The sequence below is a fragment of the Pseudorasbora parva genome, chromosome 7 (genome assembly GCF_024679245.1).
Source record: "Pseudorasbora parva isolate DD20220531a chromosome 7, ASM2467924v1, whole genome shotgun sequence".
Classification (NCBI taxonomy): Eukaryota; Metazoa; Chordata; class Actinopteri; order Cypriniformes; family Gobionidae; genus Pseudorasbora; species Pseudorasbora parva.
In genome coordinates, this window is record NC_090178.1 from 22,603,155 (window position 1) to 22,625,992 (window position 22,838).

Below are 22,838 nucleotides of genomic sequence, written 5' to 3' on the forward strand. Positions count from 1 at the left end.
GATTAGATTTGTTGCCGTTAGGGTGCGTCTAGATTTCTAGGCTAGTATTGTCTCTCAGAAGTCAAGATGGGCAGAGGATCAGCAATTCCCCCAAATGCTGCAGTGAAAAATAGTGGAGCAATATCAGAGAGGAGTTTCTCAAAGAAAACTTGCAAAGAGTTTGAAGTTATCATCATCTACAGGGATTTTTTTGGATTTTTTGGGGGGGATTTTTAGGGATTTTTGATTATGTCTATGTCAAAAAATCAGAGAATCTGGAACAATCTCTGCATGCAAGGGTTAAGCCAGGAAAACCATACTGCATGCCCTTGAACTTCAGGGTGTTAGATGGCATTGCATCACATACAGGAATGCTACTGTAATAGAAATCACAACATGGGCTCAGGAATACTTCCAGAAAACATTGTTGGTGAACACAATCCACCGTGCCATTCGCCGTTGTCTGCTAAAATTCTATAGGTCAAAAAATAAGTCATATCTTAAATTTATCCAGAAGCGCAGGCGTTTTCTCTGGGCCAAGGCTTATTTAAACAGGACTGTAGCAAAGGGGAAAACTGTTCTGTGGTCAGACAAATCAAAAGTTTTTTTTTGGAAAACTGGGACACCATGTCATCTGGACTGAAGAGGACAAGGACAACCCAAGTTATTATCAGCGCTCAGTTCAGAAGCCTACATCTCTGATAGTATAGGTCTGCATGAATGTGTGCGGCATGGGCAGCTTACACATCTGGAAAGGCACCATCAATGTTGAAAGTTATATACAAGTTCTAGAACAACATATGCTCCCGTCGTCTCTCTCAGGGAAGACCTTGGATTTTCTAACATGACAATGCCAGAACACATACTGCATTAATTACAACATCATGGCTGCGTAGAAGAAGGTTCCGAGAACTGAAATGGCCAGCATTCACCCATAGAAAACATTTGGCGCATCATAAAGAGGAAGATGTGACAAAGATGACCTAAGACAGTTGAGAAACTTGAAAACGTATTAGACAAGAATGCAACTTGTCTCCTCAGTCCCCAGAAGCTTGCAGACTGTCATAAAAAGAAGAGGGGATGCCACACAGTGGTAAACATGGTCTTGTTGTCCCAACTTTTTGAGATGTGTTGATACCATCAAATTTAAAATCAACTTACTTTTTCCCTTAAAATTATACATTTTCTAAGTTTCATAGTTATCTATGTTATATTCTGAATAAAATATTGAAATTTGAAACACATCATTGGATTCTTTTTTTTATTGTCAATTTGTACAGTGTCCCAACTTTTTTTGAATCAGGGTTGCAAATAATTTACAATTATACAATATAAAATAATATAATAACTTAAAAATAAGAAAGGAGTGGTGCAGGTACATCACTTTGTAGGCCAACCGGCAGTTAGCATCACACTGGTTCCCTCGACAGTAGGATTTTTGGATTTTGGAGCTTTTGGATTATCACAAAAAACAAGCTCTGTGATCAACAAAAGTTTATGATTCTTACACTTTTTATCCATCAAGATAAATTTTACAGATGAACACAACTTTTATGAATTTTAAAGCCTAAATGCAGTTGTTAGAAGTAAAAAGGAAGGTAGGGTATAAACGGACTATACCACGGTCCCACAAATTCAACATCATCATCACTAGCTTCCGACAGCTCTCAGTGTTTATCTAAAAACATTTTCCCAGAACATTTAAGACAGAATATTTTATGAGCCCAATTATAAGCAATATGAGGCTGTAAAAGCTGACTTTTTTTTTCTTGTTCGATGTGATGACTTTAAATCTCAACGACTGCCTCTGTGATCCCATTTAGCCACTTGTTAGCAACAACCTTTTTCAAGACACGTTACATTTTAAAAAAATCACTTGTGGGGTAATACTGATGTATTTTATGCTGTAGAATAAAATGTGAAAGTGTCTTGAGCTTGTGGTCACTGTTCATTTCCATGTTTTGGACAACTAAGTTATATACCCGCATCAGTCTGTCTATTTTGATTTCATAGTGACTAAGTTAAACATGACTGTACCTAATCTTATGTTAAAACTTTCTGTGGGTAGTTAAGGAGTCAGAGTGTGCAGTTGAAGGCGAATATGGGCCATCGCTACAAGTGTACAAATGACTAAAGACGGAAGCATTATGCTTAAGCTAACTGACTTTAAAAAGTGTTTATTTCATTTTATCAAATTCACTCGCTAAATAAAGATGGACAGTGTTTTGGTTTGGCAGATACATTGATGTATATGTGACAATATGAACTGACAATTTTCCAGCACCAATTTTACCCTGTAGGCTATACAAACATGTACAACTCTGTGTGAAATAATGTTTAAGAATTGGCCTACTGTCATCAAAGGACAGTTCACACACATACACAAAAATCTGATTGCATTTTGAAGGAGAAGGAATACTAAGTCTTACCGGTGGATATATGGGTGGCTGAACCTGTTTGTCCAAGGAGCTGTTTGATGAGGATTTTACCATACTGCACTGGGAGGAGATGGCTGCAAGCGCCTCAGGGAGGTCATCTTCATCACTATGGTTACTATAGGACAAATGAAATAATTCCAGAGAGTTCTCATTGTTAAATCTAAAAGGCGCCAGAAGAAAAAAATAATGCCTAGTGACTCACAAGCTGAACTGTCTGACGAGGCGTTTGCGCCGGTCCACTCTTGGCTTCTCTATGTTCAGACTGCTTGAACCTGAATCCTGTGAAGAGCTTGGATACCTGAAATAAGAAGCCGAAGTCAGTGAATATAAAAACGCTTAATGGCTTCTGGTGCTTGAAAGCCAACTGAGACATTTACCAGGTTTCAGAGTTAGTACCTCACCTGTCAGTTTGGTCTCCACTTGAGGAGTTCCCTTTTGAGGTTCCACTATCACTTTGGGTGGCTCGCTACAGTAAGAGAGAGTAGAACACATGCTATGCATCATCTCACTGCTACTGTCACATGCCCTCATTGTGTAACTCAATAGTTGTGCTTTATTAGTCACCCTATGTATAGTTGTACAGTTATCCATACTGATTTTTTTTTTTAAATCCAGATAAAAACAGCTTAAGGTGGCTTTATGTGGTTCCTTGATCTAAAATGGTTAAGTTATATGGCTAAGGTCAGTCTCGTGGATCATCTTGGTCAACCTTATTAGGTTGGTAGATTAGGCAAGTTAGATAAGCAAACTTAATTGAGCTGGTTAGCTATTTAAGTCTGCATGACATGAAAATATTGTAAATGTGTGTTATAGATCTGATTGTGATCTTCACAATTGAGATCTTTTGTTGTTTAATCAAAATGAGTTAAAATCATAACTCGATCTTCATGTGAAATTCAATGACGCATGCCAGAGTAATAGTTTAGTTTTCTTTCAATTGCCCACAAACTCGTATTCAGATCAGTCTCCATCCAATCAACCATTTTCCATCCATTTTTTTGCAAAATGTCATAAATTCAGGAATCTGTGATTTTTTTTAATTCTCTTGAACCATTATTTAACTGACAAAAGATTTGCAATGGTTTTACTGACCAACTAAATCATATTTTGTAAATATAAACAAATTTTGAAGGCTACAACACACTTTATTGCCCAGTTCCGCCTGATATAAGAGATATTTAACAGTGCAAGGTTGTCTTTTTATGATGGGCCATACATTTACAAAAGGAGACAGATCTGGACTGCAGACAGGCAGTCAAGCACATCCCTTTTACGGTGTAGAGTTTCTATGAAACCAGACTGTTGTAGCACACGCAGAAAGAGGCCTGGCATTGTCTTGATTACCAAGAAAGAAGTCATCTTGATGGCAGTATTTGCCTTTGTACAATCCTAATATATGCCTCCAAGTCAATAGTACCTTCTAGGGCTGGGCGATATGTTAATTTTTTGGGGGCGATAATCGCCTTCAAAAACATCGCGATATCCGATAATATCATCTACTCCGCACTGATCCCGCCCACTCCCCTGCGCCACTAAATTTTCCAGGCATAAAATGGAGGACAACGCTTAATATCCAAGAAAAGATGTACATCAGTAATTTGGCAGTATTATGGATTTAAACCAAATGCAAATGGTGAACCAGTGGATCCAACAGAGGCTATCTGCAGGCTGTGCAAAAAAAGAAGAAAGAAAGTGAACCCTCCGCAGCCATATTCACGTGCACTATACCCAGCAGTAGCGGCCTCGTTTCCGCTCTGCAGCCGCTTCTCAAAGACGACGGATATGTGGTCGAGCAGAAATGACACATTAAATGTCAATTAGAGCTTAGATCGTGCTCAAAAAATCAAGCCCGACCCTACCGGAGCTTGTGCTCGTTGTGTCTGAGCCTTGCCCGGCCCGGCACATTAACTGTAATTATGAGAACGAGCCTGTAATGAGCGAAGCGGACCGGTGTGACTCATGTTAAAACTAAAATTAACGAAATAAGCTGATAACATCACTGTTTTCCCAGAATGACTGGAAATCAAATTTTGCTGTAATATTGTCCTGTTTAACACTGTGAAGCTGTTTTAAAACAATCGTCATTGTAAAAGAACTAGTATAATAAATAAAGCTGATTTGGCTTGACTCGGCTCAATAATCCGCAGGCGCGCGCTCATGAACCGCTCACCTGTAAAATAATTAAATCCAGCTCAGACATTTATCTGTTGCTCACTTTGTTGTAGCCATTAAACAATATTTGTCTTCTTTCTTTTTGCATATTATTTTTGAATAGGCCTATTATAATAGTATTTTTCACAATTTCATCTGATTATGATAAGTGCAAAGATGCAAGTGAGTCAGAAATGCTTTTGGTGGTTATATTTAGTTTAATATTAAGTTTTGTTTTGTAGAAAGCATTCTTTCGTTTTGTTTAAATTGTATCTTAATTTTAATAAAGGTTTCTTTGGCCAATTGCCTGGGTTTAATAAATAATATGCAAATGGAAGACATGTGTCGAAGTCGCCGGAGTGATCGCTTTAATTTCTAATGAACTGGAGCGCGTGTCTCATAAATAAACCGAAACGCAGCAGCTACTTGCCTCACAGACATATGCGCATAGAAAGCTTAAAATGTCCACTTTTAAACGAAACCATTCGAAACGAAAATATTTTATTAAGCAAAGTGCAGTGTTGACGCGAGCAGCTCATGCGTTTCTGTTCAGACTACTGCGCTCCTTCACTGCACGAGCTGTGAGTTTAACGCGCATTTTTACTTCACTTTGATATATTTTTCTTTCATTTTTTATATTATAATAATTTTATTCTAACACCTTTATTTTATAGTATTTAAAATACAGGCCTATGGTTAGGTTTTATAGACATTTTCAACCGTTTAAGGTTGAGCTATTTTTTTTCCCGTTGAGCTATTTTTTCCCCCAAAGGTTTCTCTCTCGTTTTATTTTAAGCGTAAGTAGGCTATTTTAAATGTTTTCCAGGTTTCCATGTTTGATTAATGTTTGTATTATTAATAGGCTATTATATTTATAATTTAGCCTAATAGGAAATAATATTTTTAGAGCGTTTTAAAACATTTAGCCAAGCCAATGTGCTTCTCTTTGCGCGTGTATAATGAAAACACAACCAACGTCTTATCCATAATTCAATGTTTTGCTTTAACACATGTAGTTATGCATCAAAAACACTTAAAAGGTGTGTGTGTATGGTAACTACTATTTATAATGTATTTGGCAGCAATGTCCTGTGAGTTTATCAGTCGTCATTTTTATGATGTCGATTATCGTCTGATAACACTGACTGTTATCGATATCGACATATTTGCGAGACATCGTCGATATATGATAATATCGTCATATCGCCCAGCCCTAGTACCTTCACAAATATGGAAATAAAGCAAGCCCACTGGTGCACCCATGACAGATGTTTGCTTTTGCACCTGTCTCCTTAATCTTTTGGACTAAAAACTTGATGCTAATGTTTCCAAAAAACACACTGAAATGGGTAACAAAGATTCAAGTTGCATGCAGACTGAGATAAGTGACAACGGTTTTCCAAAGTACTCCAGAGGCCATGTGGCTATATTTTACACAGTAAGAGCTTATCATGCAGTGCCATCTCAGGGCTAGATCATTCACATTCAACTGTGGTTTACTACCTTGCCCTACACAGCCTTGAGATTTTTATGGAATCCCTGAATCTTTTCACAACATTATGTATGGTAGATGAAGAAAGACCTCAATTCTTTGCAACCGTGCACTGAGAAATGTGATTTGTTTTTAATTGTTTGACAATTTTCTCTTGAGATTTGACACAAAGTGGTGAGCCAAGTGGTGAGTCTTTGCTTGCAAAGACTGAGCCTTTGGTGGATGGTACTATTATACCAGTTCAACTGCTTAATGGGGACTGTTAAAATTGCTATTCTAAAATGTATTTCACCTTCTAACTTTTTTGGAGTCTGTTGCTTTTGTGTATATTTACAAAATACAACGAAGTTTTTCATTAAAAACATTGGAAATCTTTTTTTGTAATTTTGTCAGTTAAATTAAGGTTCAAGAGAATTAATAAATCAAATCATCTTGATTTTACAAAATGACCCAACATTTCTGAAAATGAAGTTACATCCCAAAACAGGAGTAAATTTTAATTTTAAACCACCTTTAGCTTGAATTAGCTGTTTTTACAGGTACATGCATTAAGATATAGTGTATAAATACATTATGCATCAACTTTTATGAACAGAGTGTCTGTGTCATGCAGTCTCTCAGTGTGAGCGCTTACTTTAGAGATGTTGCTTTTTAGCTGTTCCTGTAAAACTGCAGGAGAGGAAGGAAGACTTTTCTCTGAAAGTGGTTTTTCCTCTGCCTGTAGTTACAGAGAGAATGAAATACTTATTCATATGACATAAGACAGCGTTATAAATGTTTCTGTGTTCCAGGAGGCTGTGATCTCCATAACTGACCATGTCTATGTTGATGTGAAGGGCCGGCCAGGCTGCAGGTTCTGTTTCTAGCTGGTTCTGCAGAGCTCGATCCAACTCATCCGAGAGCCCAGGAGACACAACCCAGGCTTCTGATGTAAACAAAGACATCAGCATACATGTTATGATTTTTACAAGTTTTGTTTTTTGTTTTTTTCTCAGCTTGGAAAAAAAAAACATCCTAAAGAGTGATCCCATATATTTTCTCTGTGTAAAAGTATACGTGGTGTGGACTTCCCTACTCACAATTATTGAATTTATTGGCCTAGTTTCAGGATTAGAATTAGGCCTTGGTTAAATTAGACCATTTAAGTATCTTTTATAAACATGGCAGTCTTAGAAAAAACATTACATCTTGAGACAAAATAATGGCACTGACATGTTTTAAGATATTTCAGTTCAAGTTGCTTTCAGTTAAGACAGCTCAAACATGCATTTTAGTCTAGGACTATAGGCTTTATCCTTGTATGTGAAACTAGACAATGAAAAATGAGTTATAGTTACCGCCCTTTGTGTGAATGCCGTCTTTAAAGAGCTTGAGGATTTAACGCAGCAGACAACATACAATGTATTCTCTGTGTAAATGGACCTTAAACTGATAGTTCAATTTAAAAAAAAAGAAAAATCTGTCATCATTTACTCACCTTCAAGTTGTTCTAAACCTGTATGACTTTCTTTCTGCTGAATACCCATTTTCATAGTATTCCATAGTCAACTGTTTGGTTACAGGTATAGTTCGTCAAAATATCTTCTTTTGTGCTCAGCAGAAGAAAATAAACTCATACAGGCTTGGAACAACTAGAGGGTGATAAAATAATAATGGAATTTTCATTTTTGGGTAAACTCAACTGTTTTCATCCACGCAATTTAATATTCAACTACTTTTTTGTAAATATATTTTATTCCAAAGGCAAAAGCTGTTACTTGTACAGGAACTGTATTTTTACATTTTTTCCCCACCCTCCCCAACCATCCCTAAACAAATTGCCTTACATAATGATTAAACAGTTACAAATGGTTAAATACAACAACAACAACCAAAAAAAAATAATAATAATAATAAAAAAAAAATATATATATATATAATAAAAAAAAAATAATAATAATAGTACAAATAAAAAAAGTAAATAAAATCAAAATAATAATAAATAGATAGTTGGATACCACAATCAAAAGGTGTAACAGTGGTGCATCCTTGAGTTACATACACCATGCCTATTTACACAGGTACCGAGCATCTAACACCATGGAACCAGCAAATAGAGATGTATGAAAAAGAAAGGTTTACAGTTTACATTTAAATATCGTTATTCCTCAGGAAGCACATTTATGGATGAGAAATATGATAGTAATGGTTGCCAGACATGAGAGAATTTATGAGAACCTCTAATTGAATATTTAATCTTTTCCAAGTGTAGGTATAACATCAAATCCTGAAGCCACTGAGATGCTTTAGGTGGCTTTACAGATTTCCAATGCAAAAGAATCCGTCTGCGAGCCAATAGGGATGCAAAGGCAAGAATGTTTAGTTGTCTTTGGGTCAGACTTGTTTCATCATCTGGAGCGCCAAAAATAGCAAATTCAGCACATGGCTTCAGTTGTGTTTCACATATTTTGGAAAGTGTGTCGAATATGGTTGACCAGTAGATAGTAAGTTGGGGGCATGTCCAGAACATATGAGTCAGATCTGCTTCTCCATTGTGACATCTTATACAGGTCTTGTCGAAAGAAGGATTGAACGAAGCAATCCGTGTTCTGCTTAGGTGGATGCGGTGCAGAACCTTGAACTGTATTAGATTCAATCGGGCACAAGAGGTGCTACCGTTCACTCTACTTAGGGCACTTCTCCAGAATTCCTCAGAGAATACTGTCCCAAGCTCTTTCTCCCAGCCACTTTTAATCTTGTCCGTTCCTACACTTTTCGAAGCCAAAAGAATTGTATATATTCTTGAGATAAAACCTTGTAGGTGGAAGGGAACTTCAAGCAGAGAGTCTGCAGGAGATTTGGATGGTATGTATGGAAATGATGGGCTTTGGGCGTTCACAAAATGACGTATTTGAAAGTAACGAAAAAGGTCAAATATTCAACTACTAATATAAATTATAACAATAACTATATTACAGCATACTATATTATAATCTGCAAATATAATCTGCCCCTTTAAATGCTCAAATGCACTAATTCCAGACTGTCAGTGTCTGAAGGTTAAATCGATACACCAACAAGAGAAGTGACTCACTGAATCATTTACTTAATAGACTTGTTCAAACACTGATTTATTTAAAGGGTTAGTTCACCCAAAAATGTAACTTTTGTCATTAATTACTCACCCTCGTGTCGTTCCAAACCCACAAGACCTTTCGTTCATCTTCAGAACACAAATTAAAATAGTTTTGATAAAATCTGAACGCTTACTGACCCCACTTAGACAGCAATTTATTTAACACTTACAAGGTCCAGAAATGCAGTAAAGACATCATTAAAATAGTCCATGTGACTACAGGTTCAATTCCTTTTTAGACGCTACAAGAATAATTTGTGCGCAAAAAAACAAACAAAAATGAATGACTTCATTCAACAATCTCCTCTAGTCTGTGCCAGTCTCCTAACGCTGTTGAAGTACTTTAGTGTAAACAGCATAGACTGTAAAAAATAGGTAAACAGTAACATTGCAGCAATAAGTTATTTGGCAGAAGGGTGGCTGACCATTGGCTAGCTCTTGCTCAGCATCACACGCATAGGTCGTGGTGCTCACATGAACAGCGTTGGCCAATGGTAAGCCGGCGTTCTGACATAGCGCGAAGGACACTGACGACGTCTGGCACAGACAAGAAGAGGTCTCAAGCATAGGTCTCAAGCTATGGTCTCAAGCTGTTATTTTTCCCCGTTATTCTCACACAAAAAGTATTTTTATCACTCCATAAATTTGAGGTTAAACCATGGGCTAAACGTTACCACTGTAGTCAAATGGACTATTTTAACCATGTCTTTTTGGGCCTTGAAAGTAGTGTCAGAGAGCTCTTGGATTTCATAAAAAATATCTTAATTTGTGTTCTGAAGATGAACGAAGGTCTTACGGGTTTGGAACGACATGAGTAATTAATGACAGGATTTTAATTATTGGGTGAACTAAGTTAACCCTTTAAGAGCGAATCAGTTAATTCAAATCAGTTCTGAGACCAGGGTCAACCGTTTATTCTGCGTTGGGGAGAAGAAAAAAACATCTAACAAAATGTCTCTACAATGTAAGTTGGTCAGTATAGCTTTATTTTTTATTATATAGCTTTATTTTTTTATTATGTATTTATTTTTTTTGTAGATTTGGACTTACTAGGTTTAGCTGTCGTGAGGCACAGCGCTTCCTGTTTTTCATATCCATGGTGATGGTAGCAGCGATGGATCTTTCCAGAATGAGGAGGTTCGTTCTCTTCAACACTGAACCTCCGGGTGTCTGCAGTGCTCAAAGGGAAACTATAAAACAATGCACAGCAATGATGCCGAGTACAATGGTATATGACAGCTCCACATTATTTTTGGCAGTATGACGGAGAATCAGAGTTAATTCATATAACGTATCCCAACATCCACCCACACATGCAGCAGAATGGCATACGTCATCTTTATTGATCTAACATATACATTCACAACACAATTAACTCTAGCAATATAACAATGCAAATCTGAGCTGGTACATTTGTTTTTTTTAATTTATTTTCAAGTAACGTGTATGTTATTAATAACCACGGTAAAACGACATGCAGAAACATGCATACTCTAATCTAATAGTGCTAATGAAAGTAATTTCATTTCATTTGGATGGACCAATAACAACAACGTGTTTATGCAAATGGTGTTACTAAACAGAAAATGGAACAGTGCAAATGTTAATACAAAAATGAGAAGCAAATGTCAAGGGTTTACATAATCAATAAAATTGAGTCGATTTGTGTAAACAACACATTTATTAAGGCAGGTCTTATTGCAGCAGTCTGTAGTCATTAAAAGCCCCCCGTCCCTTGCTGATTGAACGGATTTTGATGGCTAAACACGAAGGTTTCTAACTTAACACTTCAGCAAATACGCAATGATCATTAGCACATATAGAACAGATGTCACAAGTACTTTCAATGTGAATTTAAATTAGGTAAAGCAGGGTTTGTAAACAGGTCGGTGCTCATCTTGGAATTATATCATATAAGTGATCTGCACTTAACAGTAAACTTTCAGACATATGCACAAATCTATGAGCTAAATGATAAAATAGGCTATAATCTAGAACAAGGGTGATCATCAGTCTCGGCCTTTGGATGTTCTTATAGTTGATCTATATAGACTATAAGGCCACAACAGCAGCAGTTACGTATCCTGACATTGTCTTTCAGGCTAGTTCTAGATTTTATCGTAAATCATGTGAAACTCTAAAAGCTATTAACATGCAGATCGTCAGACGTCAAGGTCCGCAAACGTTGAATATGTTTTTGTCATCTCAGGATGCATTTGATCGGATGAGACCTGATGATGGATGATCACAAGCAATGAATGAGACTCCTGCAGGTGAGATGATGAAGAAGGATGACAGGCTGATTGTGACTGGATGCGAGCGTTCAGCAGTCTCTTTTACTAAGGTGAGCAGCTCATCCAAACACCCTTTCACATGCTCAGAGCGCAGTCATAACTTTGTCTCTGTGCACGATAGACACACTCCTGCCACTGCACTCAATCAAACCGCTCTCACCAAACCCACCACTGCTCGCAGGGGGTCTGTCCACATGGGAGGGTCTAAATCAGACACATATGCACATGCAGGTGAAACACAGATGAGATCAGCCTAAATTTTGTGATTTTTGAAATACTGAAAAACTGAAATAGCTTTTATCTTGGTAGAACAAATGTATACCTGTGTGGTGGCGGAACATGTCCCAAATCCATGGGCTGTACATATAGTGGAGGGGTCAGACTAGACGGATGTGATCTTTGCCAGGGTTCCTGTGCAATTGGAATGTTGTGCTTATACTGGAGGGAAACACAAAAAACATGATTCACATGAGTGTCTCTTTCTGATTACTTAATAATTAAGAACCCAGTCTGCTAAACCTCAGTGTAAAAAAAAAAAAAAAATCATGCTAAACATCCCTAAAATATAAGATTATTGAACTTTTCACAATAAATATTTCACAATAAAAACAAAGAATAGTGCTTTTCAACCCACTTTTCCTACTGTTACATAAAATAGAACTGTCAATAAAATAAATGAATTCAGGCTTGTCTTTTAAAAACAGAATGAAACTGTAAATATAATTTTATAAAAATATATTTAATAAATATGTTGGGTTAATGTTAAATCTGGCACCCATTTCTATCTACTGCAGATATAAATGGCTCATTTTAAGGTAATAAAAACACCACTGAAAATATAGTTTGTATAATATATAATGTATATTATATTGCATTTGTGTCAATAGATCATTATAAATACTACACACTGCACCTTCAATAAATCCGCATATGTATTTCTTTCTAAAATAATCATATAAAGTAAAAAAAAATTGATAATTGAAAAATATAAAAAGATATTGAAAGAGTACCGGTTTTAAGCTTGGCTCAGGGCTGGTTTGTGCACTACAGAATGGAGAGACAATTATTCATTAAACAATTACAATCTGTAGCAATAGAACAACCTTTCATTTCAGAACTGCAACAGAAATTATTTAATAAGCATAAGTTTAACATCCGAGTGCTCATGATTGTGTGGCTTTACCTTAGATGGGGATGTTTTGCTGGAGTCATGGCTGGGGAAGACAAAAGCAGTCATATATACATGACATATGTGATGTGGTATTTAGATTAAAGCACCATTCACAGGCTTTAGGGCAGATGCAGGGCAGACACAAAGATTAAGCATGTCAGAAATGCATTAGGTTGATTATTACCAGCAGAAACTGCATATAGCACACAAACATACCCTTGGCCATAGACTGGGCTCGTGATGGATATCTTTTACTTGGTCTTCTCTCAAAAGTGCTTGCTCTCCTGACTTTACCACTATGTGTGGCCTGATATTCAGTCCTTCCACTGTAAAGACAAACAACATGAGTGTCACCCCCCTTTTTGAAAATATACATGAAAATTCACTATCCAAACTTAAATGGAGGCAATTCAAGAATGCTTTGGAATATAGACATAAGTCTGGTCTCATTTTAAAGAAGACAGTCAGCAGAGTATTGCTCAAGTGAAATCACTTAAAAAAAGTATAAAAAAGTTACGGAAGTTTAAATGTACTGTAAATCAAATATACTGTACTAGATATTTATGATACAAAATAATGTTTACTCTAAAATCACTATCAAATCAAAGCCATATGTCTAATCAACTTGTGTTCCAAATTTTAAGTTATCATCACAAAAATTGAAGTTCCCATTAAGGTTTCGTTTAGGCGTTGTACCACAAATAGCCATCGGGTGTCATTGAAATTCCATTGATATTTTTAATGCAATTTCCTGTGTCAAATGTATATATTTTTGTGTAAATATCACAAAACAGTTTGCAGATATAGAACCGTGAGACTCAGACCTTTCCGACGATATGCGTTTTGTCAAGATTAGAAAAGGTTTTTATTATAAAGTAGTTAAATAAATATGAAACATGACGATGTCACTTGGGGAGGAGCCCGCTGGAATAATTTAGAGCACAGTTTCCATGGTAACGCAAGGTCCGATTTCAAAACGGTTTGCACAGGATGAATCTTGAGTTCGTAAGCTTTCGAATGATATATAGTTTGTCAACATTAGATCAGGATAAATATAGGATATAATTGTTTTAAACATGCAGTGGCAAATGGGCCCACCGGTGGGCCAGTGACACTTAAGGGGTTAAATAAGGCAAAAGGGTAAATATATTGCCAGAATAGGTGTGCATGCTTGTAAGTATGTCCCAATCGTTTTTTTATTCTCCAATCCTGTCTGAGTTTAATGATTAAAGGGAAGGGGGCTCAAATGTAAAACTATCACTACATAGTAATTCCAATATAGCAATTAATATCATATGCCATTTATATATAAGGTGCTGGTAACCCAATGCACAGGACAATGATGATACCAGAATAAAAATATTCATGATTCTGAAGCTGAAAATACAGAATTATTTTGGACGAATATGCTTGCATTATCAGGACCCACAATTATCCCCACCATGCATTGTTATACATTATATACAGCATTATATATAGTAGTTTAATGTATTACTGACACTAAAACTCTGCAAACTTATTTTTTTTAAAAATAATTCTCAGTAATTTTCATTTTGGGTGAACTATACACAATGCAGATTGTCACTATCCAAAATACATATTGTTGCATTTTTGCATTGCGATATATCGTGACACAATATGTTACACCCTAATAGTAGGCATTGTAAGTTAGACTGTGTGGTCGCAATTTTAAATACTTCTTGTATTTTATATGTACAATAAAGCAGAATAATTGCAACAAAAAGAAATGGTGATGCATGTAGAAAGCTTTTGTGAATGCTAGAACAGACCTTTGTTTTTTTGCGTATCACGCATGCACATTTGAGCTTCCTTTTCTTATAATGGTTGTTATCAAACCTACTAGAAGGTGCATTTTCTGCCACCTGCTGCATGTGATGTAAAATAAAGGATTGGGCTTAGGATATCTTAGGAAGCTTAATTGGCCCCGATACAGATCCTTGAGATGTGTGTATGCACCTGAATCTGAAGCGTGAGCCAAGTCGTGTGAAGTCACTGCGGTTGCTCTTGTTGTGGGTTGGCTGTCGGAGCCGGAAGAAGGCGTGGCTCTCGACTGCACACTTCCATAAGTGCTTACACTCTTGTGAACTCGACAGCTGAAACACAAATGTGTGCTCCTGCTCCCGGCCCTGCACACACAAATACAGACACACACAAATGTAAGTTTTGGAGCACTTAACATCATAGAGCAGGGTTTTTCCAAATTATGAATGAATATTTTAAGATTATATTAAAATATTAAAATAATTTTTAATTATTCTATTATATAATTTAAAAAAAAATTTAAGTTGTGAAAAAAAGAGTCGAATATTAAGTTAGCATAAAAAAAGCATACATATTTTATTGTTTCTCTGACAAATATTAAGCAAAATTAAAAAGTATTTTACAAGCAATATTCCACAGCAATATTTATTACAGAAAATGTAAACATCATATCCACCAAGGTATAGAGGAATTTCTATGTATAATTTTCGTATAGTATTCTACAGTGTGAGCACAGATAAGTGAGTGCAAGTTTATGCATGTAAAACTCACCTGCTCATCATCCTCCACCACAACTAATGTCAGTCTGTTCTTCTTGAAGTCGAGACGGGTTATTTTAGGCCTAATTGGAAACATTTATGACCAGCATGTTGAGATGGAAAGTAATGACCCAGCCATTGCTCAGAACAACAGTAGTATATCTGTAAATCTCACCAAAAAAATAGGCCAATTTTGCTAGATCCCTCAAAAACAAGGATTCCGGTGGGTGTGAGTCCCAGAGCATATTCTCCTCCATCCCGTCCCTGCACAGAGTCAGTATACAGAACTTTTACACTGACCACACACCATCTCAAACATATAAGTTTGGGGTCAGTCTAGGTATGTTTCAATTTTTAGGTTTTGCCTCATGCTCACCAAGACTGCAATTATTTGATCAGAAATATTAGTAATATTTGTGATTATATACAATTTAAAACAACTTTTGTATTTTTACATAATTAAAAATGTGATTTTTTCCTGTGATGGGAAAGCTAAGTTTTCAGCATTATCCGCTTAAGTCGTGACGTAAGTAACGCCGTTTCTGGGTCCAAGCCTCAACTCGTTTCACTTGAGAATGCCATTGACGCCCGTTTTTGAGCGCGATTTATTCATATTAAACATCAAACGTTTAAAAAAGATTTACATTTTAAATACTTACAGTCTACACAACTGTCTCTGTGCTCACAGCATCACATACATTAATATTTTAACGATTTAAAAAAGATGAATCACTGTCTGGCCATCTGGAATTTTGGTATGGAGAAAAAGGTTATGATTATAGCTTTTTTTGTAGTATCACACCACATTGTGTGTGTATATTAGCACTGTTTGTAGTTTTTCTTGTGGTATAAGATAGAGCGTTTGGACCCGGAAGCGCTGCCGCGTGACGTCAGCCTTAACAACCGGATTGCTCCAGTCTTCAGTGTCACATAATCCTTCAGAAATACTTCTAATATGCTGATTTGCTAAATGTTGAAAAAAGCAGTGCTGCTTAAAACTGATGCATTTTTCAGTATTCTTTGATGAATAGAAAGTTCTTAAATTATCAAAGCCAATAAATTGTGTGTGTGTGGGGAGGCGGGGAGATAAAATATTAAGTTAGCATGAACAAAGTTGTTTGAACAGCATTTATTCAAAATATAAATCTTATAATAAATGTCTTTACTGACATCCTTTTATAATCAATTGAATGCATCCTTGTTGGATTGAAGTAATCGTTTATTTTATTTTTAAGCTTTTGAACTGCAGTTTTCCTCCTGATATCACAGTTACTTTTAAGAGCAGATGGGCAGATGAATGGCAGCATGATAATACTTCTAGAACTGCCATTATAAAGATTAATTCCACCACTGTAGAGGCATATTGCTATTATGACGATATAATGCAGCTTTTAATGTTTTAAAACTGATATAGGAAGATGCAATGGATTGAGTTAGAAGAGTCTTTGTAATATACACTATTATTATAGAGCTATTGTGGAAGTATAAGCGAGTGAAGACAACAAAATATGAAGCCAAGAATTTGAATATGCTCTTAGTATTGACCAAGAACTGAAAGGATTTAAATTAACTAAAGTAAGTGATATTACCTTCACAAAGTGCATGTCCACTCCATACATCTCCAACCACTTGCACTTATTCAGGAAATTTAGCTCAGCTTGAGAAGGACTCATTCCCCTATAGAGAGATGTAACATTCAAACTCATGAGCCACAATGAACACCATAACTCATCAGGACTTTTTTGTCCAGTACCCCATCATAAGCACATGGCTAGACTACAGCAACTCCCTCTTGCACAGCCTGACAGCATCTGCCATATGTCCCATCGAGCGCAACCAAAGTTCTGCTACACTCTTACATTAAACATCTGTTCAAATCTCTACACTGGCTGATAGTATCTGTAAGAATTCAATTTAAGCCATTGTTTCTTATTTTTATGCTCTGGTGGCCTGGCTATTTTCAATCCCCAGGTCTATAAAGTGTAGAAATTTCTCCCAAGAGCAACAAACAATCCAGACACATTTAAACAAATGCAACAACTCTTATCCTTAGGGACTGATCAGCAGCGGAGCACATACTTGTACAGTAGCACGCTGACTTTGATGATTGCTCTTAAAACAGGATCAAATACAGAGCTGAGGATTTAATTAAAACCACAGGGAGAGCGTGTTAGAGTCTGTGTGAAATGCATGTAAACATTTCAAGTGCGATTATCACCACAAATTAAAAGTGTCCAAATGTGTCCTAATGAAGTGAGACTAAATCAGACACTTAACTTCAAAACACACACAGTCTTATCGTGCTCTAACCAGGTGTGACATGAGGAAGCGTCAAGCGATACATCGGTTAACCGGACTGCTAACATCTGCTAACTAGAATATCAAACTGCATCTAGTTTTTGCTTGATAAAAATTTCATTTGTTCTGAATTGCTGTGGCTTACATGGTATTTCCACTTTCAGTCTTTTACCCTGTTACATGTTAGCTGCCAAACTGTATAGTATAGTGGGGATAAGAAATACTCATTACCTGCACTCAGCCCATTTTCGGTAGATGTCTGCCTCCATAAAATCCGTCTGTTTGGGTGAAAAGCGAAACTCTGATACCAATACAATAGAGTGTTCTAATGGATCACAATCCCCAAGTTCACCTATTAACACGCGGAATAGAAAGAAATGGAAATTAAATGCAAAAATCTGCGGGAAATATGTAAATACTTGAAAAAATAAGTCCAAACTGGCCACACACAACTCACTCTGTAAGCAATAAGCCCCGAGCTCCACATACACATCATATGGACATTTTAACCTGCTCGGGGAAGAAGGAGAGACTTAATGACACTTAAAACAGCCTGTAAATGTGACTTTCAAAACATGCAACTGATCAAAATCCACTTCCGTATAATGTGAGATGACGAGACCCTGTGTTTATGTAAGAAAGTGTGTGCACCTTGTGTGGGAAAGTGTGTCGGATCGTATCGGTCTTAAATTAGAAGCCGTGTGTTGGTTCTCATTGGAGTTTCTTTTATTAAAAAGGAGCAGAGCAGCACCCAGGAGACCAGACCCAGATTATACACACTGAAACAGAGCTTTTATTGGACCCCTGTAGAAACCCTGCCTCACTGTGCGTGTGTGACAGAGGGAGGGTCAGAGTTGTGACAGAGGGCAAATAGGAGGATATGAAAGGCCCCCTCTCTTTCCACTGTGTGTGCATGTTTGTCTCGCTGTGAGGTAAGAGTAATTTCTTACTTGCCGGACAGTATGTCTTGTCTAAGCTGCAGTACGAAGAGATACCTGCAAAAAAAGTGGTTACACAGTCATAAATCTGTATTTTATATATATAAAACACACAAACACACACACACACACACACACACACACACACACACACACACACACACACACACACTACAGCTAGGTTAGCCATAAACTTTAGAAAGGAAATTATATTAAAATACTGACTAATATAAGCAGATTATTATTTGGTAACATTTTATAATAAGGTCTTATTAGTTAACATTAGTTAAAGGTAAGAATTTCAATTTATTTTACAAACACTTTTTTTATACTGATTGAAACGCTCTTCACATCCTGATAGCAATCAATAATAGAAGTGGTCTAAATATTAAAACTTGTACATACGTATATCTTCTGTGACAGTCTTAGGACCAAAACATTTTTGTTCAATCACACAATGTCCAACCTGCCTGTCAGCATATGTATTTACATACTTCTACGTACCATGCTCGTACAGATATTACACACATGGACTGTAAAAAAAAAAAAATGGACGTAGTGTCCGTGACGTCACCCAAAGGATTCCGATAAGCCGCTCTGAAGCTTTAAGTAGAGACGAGCCGGCCGTTGCCATCTTAGCAATGCGTCATGCCCAGATAACAGAACATGGGCAAAGAGGCGGGATGTGGGCAGAGCTTATGTGACGCAATGACTATAGACGGCGGATAAATGGCTATCCATCTGTCACTCAAAGTAACAACTTCATTAATTATGCAGAACTTTAAGGCTTTATATAATGTAAACAAATTATTTATAAAAAAAAAATTCACCCCCCTCACAGTGGTCATGAAAGGCAAAATTAGACGAATAGACCAAAACCACAATTTGCACCAGGCTGTAAACATGTTTTTTTTTCCTGCTGTAAAGTTGGGAATTTTAACATGAGGCTCAATGAGATTCTGCTCCCTTCTGGAGCCCTAGTGGCCAGACAAGGAATTGCAGTTTAAATTACTTCCGTATTGGCTTCAAGAGAGACCACAGGGAGGTTGCTGCTTGATTACACATCATCAGCTCATTTTGTAAGGCTATGCTAAGTTGTACAGTCAGTCATCGAGTGCCACAAATGAACAGCAGACACACAACGAGCTTATACTGGGCCCACACCATGTCTTAATTGTAATTACAAGATGGCAACCCATGACGTTCCCATCCTCAGTCTCGGATTCATGTTCTGTGTCAACACTATCAATGCTGAAATTAATCTACAATTAATCTACAGCAGTCAGATGGTAGCGCTGTTGTTTATTAGGGCCTGAGCACTGATGGTGTGAGGACCCTATTGGAATTGCTCAGTCTTTTCTTTTTCTCAGAAATGAATCACATTTTTGAGGGGCTAAACATGCTCGAAAACTCACGAAACTTTGGACATGCATCAGAAGTGGTGATAATTGACGTCTGATATGGGTTTCAGAATTAGGTGTGGCAAAATGGCTTGATAGCGCCACCTATAAAAATTCAATTAAGTGTCGTTCTTGCCCAATACCTACAGTAAATCTAAATTTGAGCAGTTTTTGCCACTTCCAAACGTTGTACTTTAACAAAATCCTCCTGGAGATTTTATCAGAAAAGCATCATATTTGGTCAGTCTAATCTAAGGCCTTTGCGATGTTAAATTGTAAAGATCTTTCTTCAGTTTTCACTAAAGGGTGTGTGTGTGGCGGCCTGACAAAATGTATTTCACCATGAAACAGGAAGTTATTGTAACTCAGACATACAATGTCCGATCTGCCCCAAACTTCATGTTTGATTAGAGTGCTGGCCTGAAAGCATCTACATGCCAACATTCAGTTAGTCATAGCGCCACCTGTTGGCAATAGGAAATGGCATGCTTTACACTATAATTCACTCCCACAAACACATTTAAATATGCCATGAAGTACCAAACATGCTTGAAACACATTAAATCATGTAACACAAGTGCTAATGTATGCAATTAATGTTACGAAACAGGAAGTTGTTGTAACTCAGACAAACAATGGCTGATCTGCCCTAAACTTCATGTTTGATAAATGTCTTGACCTGAAGACATTTACATGGCAATATTCAGTTATAGTCAAAGCACCACCTGCTGGCTGCAGAAAGTGTGGCACATCAAAATGACTGCTATTTTTCTCCAAGTTTTACCCACTTGAATGCATGTGGCACCAGGTGCAAGTTTCCCTTTCATCACTGCTTGTAGGTTTAATGTTCATGTAATGTTGTGTCGTCTCTCGTGACGCTTTGCTGATTTTGCTCTGGCTGTGTTTTCGTGCGTTTTGAAGGAAGCGTGGCTTTGGAGACGCTGTGAAGGGAGGGTGGGATCTCATGCTTTCGAAGCTAACTTGTTATTGCTAGCCTCTCCGCAATTGCCTACCCTACCTTTAATGGATTAACTAACATGAACGAGCAATATATATTCTTACAGCATGTATGAAACTTTGTTAATGTAAAAATGTCAAAAGTTCATGTTAGTTCACAGTGCGTTAACTAATGTTGAATACAACTTTTGGTTTTAATAATGTATTAGTAAATGTTGAGTGGCATCAACTAAGATTAATAAATGCTGCAGAAGTATTTATTATTGTTAGTTCAATTAACTAATATTAAACAAAGGAACCTTATTGTCATGTGTTACCAAGTATTTTCATGTTTTCAAGGTACCCGATAAATGAGCGATTATAAAAATTATATACTACATTTTCTAAGTAAATTAAAAATAAAACTAACCAAAAAATAGACCACTACACCAAAAGTGAATTCATGCAGCATCACATGATAATGTACAGAATGAAAAATGATTTTTATTATGAGATTGGATTGTAAAGATTACATTTTTAATTTTGATAACAGTGTTTTTAACTGTAACTTTTAAGATTAACTTCCATTAACTTGTTAGATGATGGCAAAGGTAATCAAAAAGTAAAAATAGAGGAAATTACCATGCTCAATTTATTGACAGATACAGATATATTTAAAAATCTCTAATATCAGCTGATAACCAATAAAATACTCATTACCAATACATTAAAATATTTTATGTAATCCTGAGAGCATTTCAAGACTTCAGAAGCTAAATGATAAATGTGTGTAACTAAGTCACTACAGAAAACCAGCATACAAACCCTATAGGACCCTTTTGTAATATTTTATAGTGCCTTAGAAGACAGACACAATGAAAAAGCAAAGTGAATGCTGTTGTTTACCTGGTGAACTCTTCGTGAAGGTTATTGGGCTCTGAAGAATAGAATTTAACCCTGAAAAACAATCTGTATGGCGGTCCATCTACGACAGAGAGATTTTATGAGTAAGAGTATGTGTACGTTGGACAGACACTCAATGACAATGAAATTTGTAGATAAACTTCAAAGGAAAAAAAACAAGAAGCTCTCCTTGAAGGTTATGAAAGATTGTTGTCATAGAGACAGGCATAAGTCACAGCTAATGTTGATTCAGTGTGACTCAACGGCTTTTAAAAGTGTTGTAAAGCATATACCACTCTGAAGGGTAGCACTGCGGTTATTCTGTAATATAGAGAAGACTCTACAGGGACTGAATCAGTGGCCTCTTTTCACCAACAACAGTCTTTTTTGAATTGCACACAGGTTGCATAGTCTGAAATATTTTAAATCTGTGTTGAAATCAAATTATACAGACACTGTTTCCATCTCCCACTTTCTCCATCTGACAATTTTCTCTTTGGTGAATTGAATCATGAATTTGGCGTGGGGTGTGTCTTGTCTTGCACAGCATACACTGGGATTGGCTCTAGTCACGCCCATTGTATACACTCATAGACACTTGTCATCACTAGTCACCACAGTAACAGTAGATTATGAGCCCAAGGTCATCAGCCATCTGTGACCAGTCAACTAAACAACACCACAATAACTAAGTGTGTGTGTGTGTGTGTGTGTGTGTGTGTGTGTGTGAGAGAGAGATGTCTTATGATTACTCACATCTGATCTGCTTCTTTATGGGTTTAGCTGCATCCAGCCAGTGCTAAAAACATAAGGAAATGTGAAAAACAGCATGGGAGGATTGGGGGTGACAGTGGGAGGGAGGGAGAGGGAACAAGACAAAGAGTTTGTTATTAGTCTGAGTGCTGAGAAAAAGAAAATCCTGTTGTTCTGATTGATGTCGAGTAGCTGTTTCACACTGACACACTCCATTTCTCATTTCTGGTCTAAGAGCTGCAGCTTATAGAAAAGAGGTCACTGCCACACACACATGCGCGCACAAACTCTCATTAAGTGCCACTCACCGCGACCTGCTCTTGGTCCATGAACTGCAGACCGAAGTAATCAGCCTCCACCAGATCCAAATGATACATAATCTGATCAAACAGATCCTGTCCTTTGGAATGTTTCTGAAATACACACACAG

At 36.9% G+C, this 22,838-nt stretch overlaps 1 protein-coding gene across 1 annotated transcript in view; it reads right to left on the reverse strand.

The window, feature by feature from the left end:
- The window catches only part of epb41l4b (erythrocyte membrane protein band 4.1 like 4B), a 36,473-nt gene that overhangs the window by 3,419 nt on the left and 10,216 nt on the right, over nt 1-22,838 (reverse strand). The window contains exons 2-21 of the mRNA XM_067448637.1: nt 22,717-22,821; nt 22,412-22,454; nt 21,659-21,737; nt 18,429-18,473; nt 17,936-17,988; nt 17,710-17,830; nt 16,770-16,857; nt 15,356-15,444; nt 15,194-15,263; nt 14,618-14,787; nt 12,857-12,966; nt 12,653-12,683; nt 12,480-12,513; nt 11,792-11,907; nt 10,226-10,365; nt 6,876-6,985; nt 6,695-6,778; nt 2,819-2,883; nt 2,620-2,715; nt 2,409-2,532 (exon numbers count right to left, since the gene is read on the reverse strand). Coding sequence (XP_067304738.1) covers nt 2,409-2,532; nt 2,620-2,715; nt 2,819-2,883; nt 6,695-6,778; nt 6,876-6,985; nt 10,226-10,365; nt 11,792-11,907; nt 12,480-12,513; nt 12,653-12,683; nt 12,857-12,966; nt 14,618-14,787; nt 15,194-15,263; nt 15,356-15,444; nt 16,770-16,857; nt 17,710-17,830; nt 17,936-17,988; nt 18,429-18,473; nt 21,659-21,737; nt 22,412-22,454; nt 22,717-22,821 — 1,773 coding nt within the window. The remainder of the gene's footprint in view (nt 1-2,408; nt 2,533-2,619; nt 2,716-2,818; nt 2,884-6,694; nt 6,779-6,875; nt 6,986-10,225; nt 10,366-11,791; nt 11,908-12,479; nt 12,514-12,652; nt 12,684-12,856; nt 12,967-14,617; nt 14,788-15,193; nt 15,264-15,355; nt 15,445-16,769; nt 16,858-17,709; nt 17,831-17,935; nt 17,989-18,428; nt 18,474-21,658; nt 21,738-22,411; nt 22,455-22,716; nt 22,822-22,838) is intronic.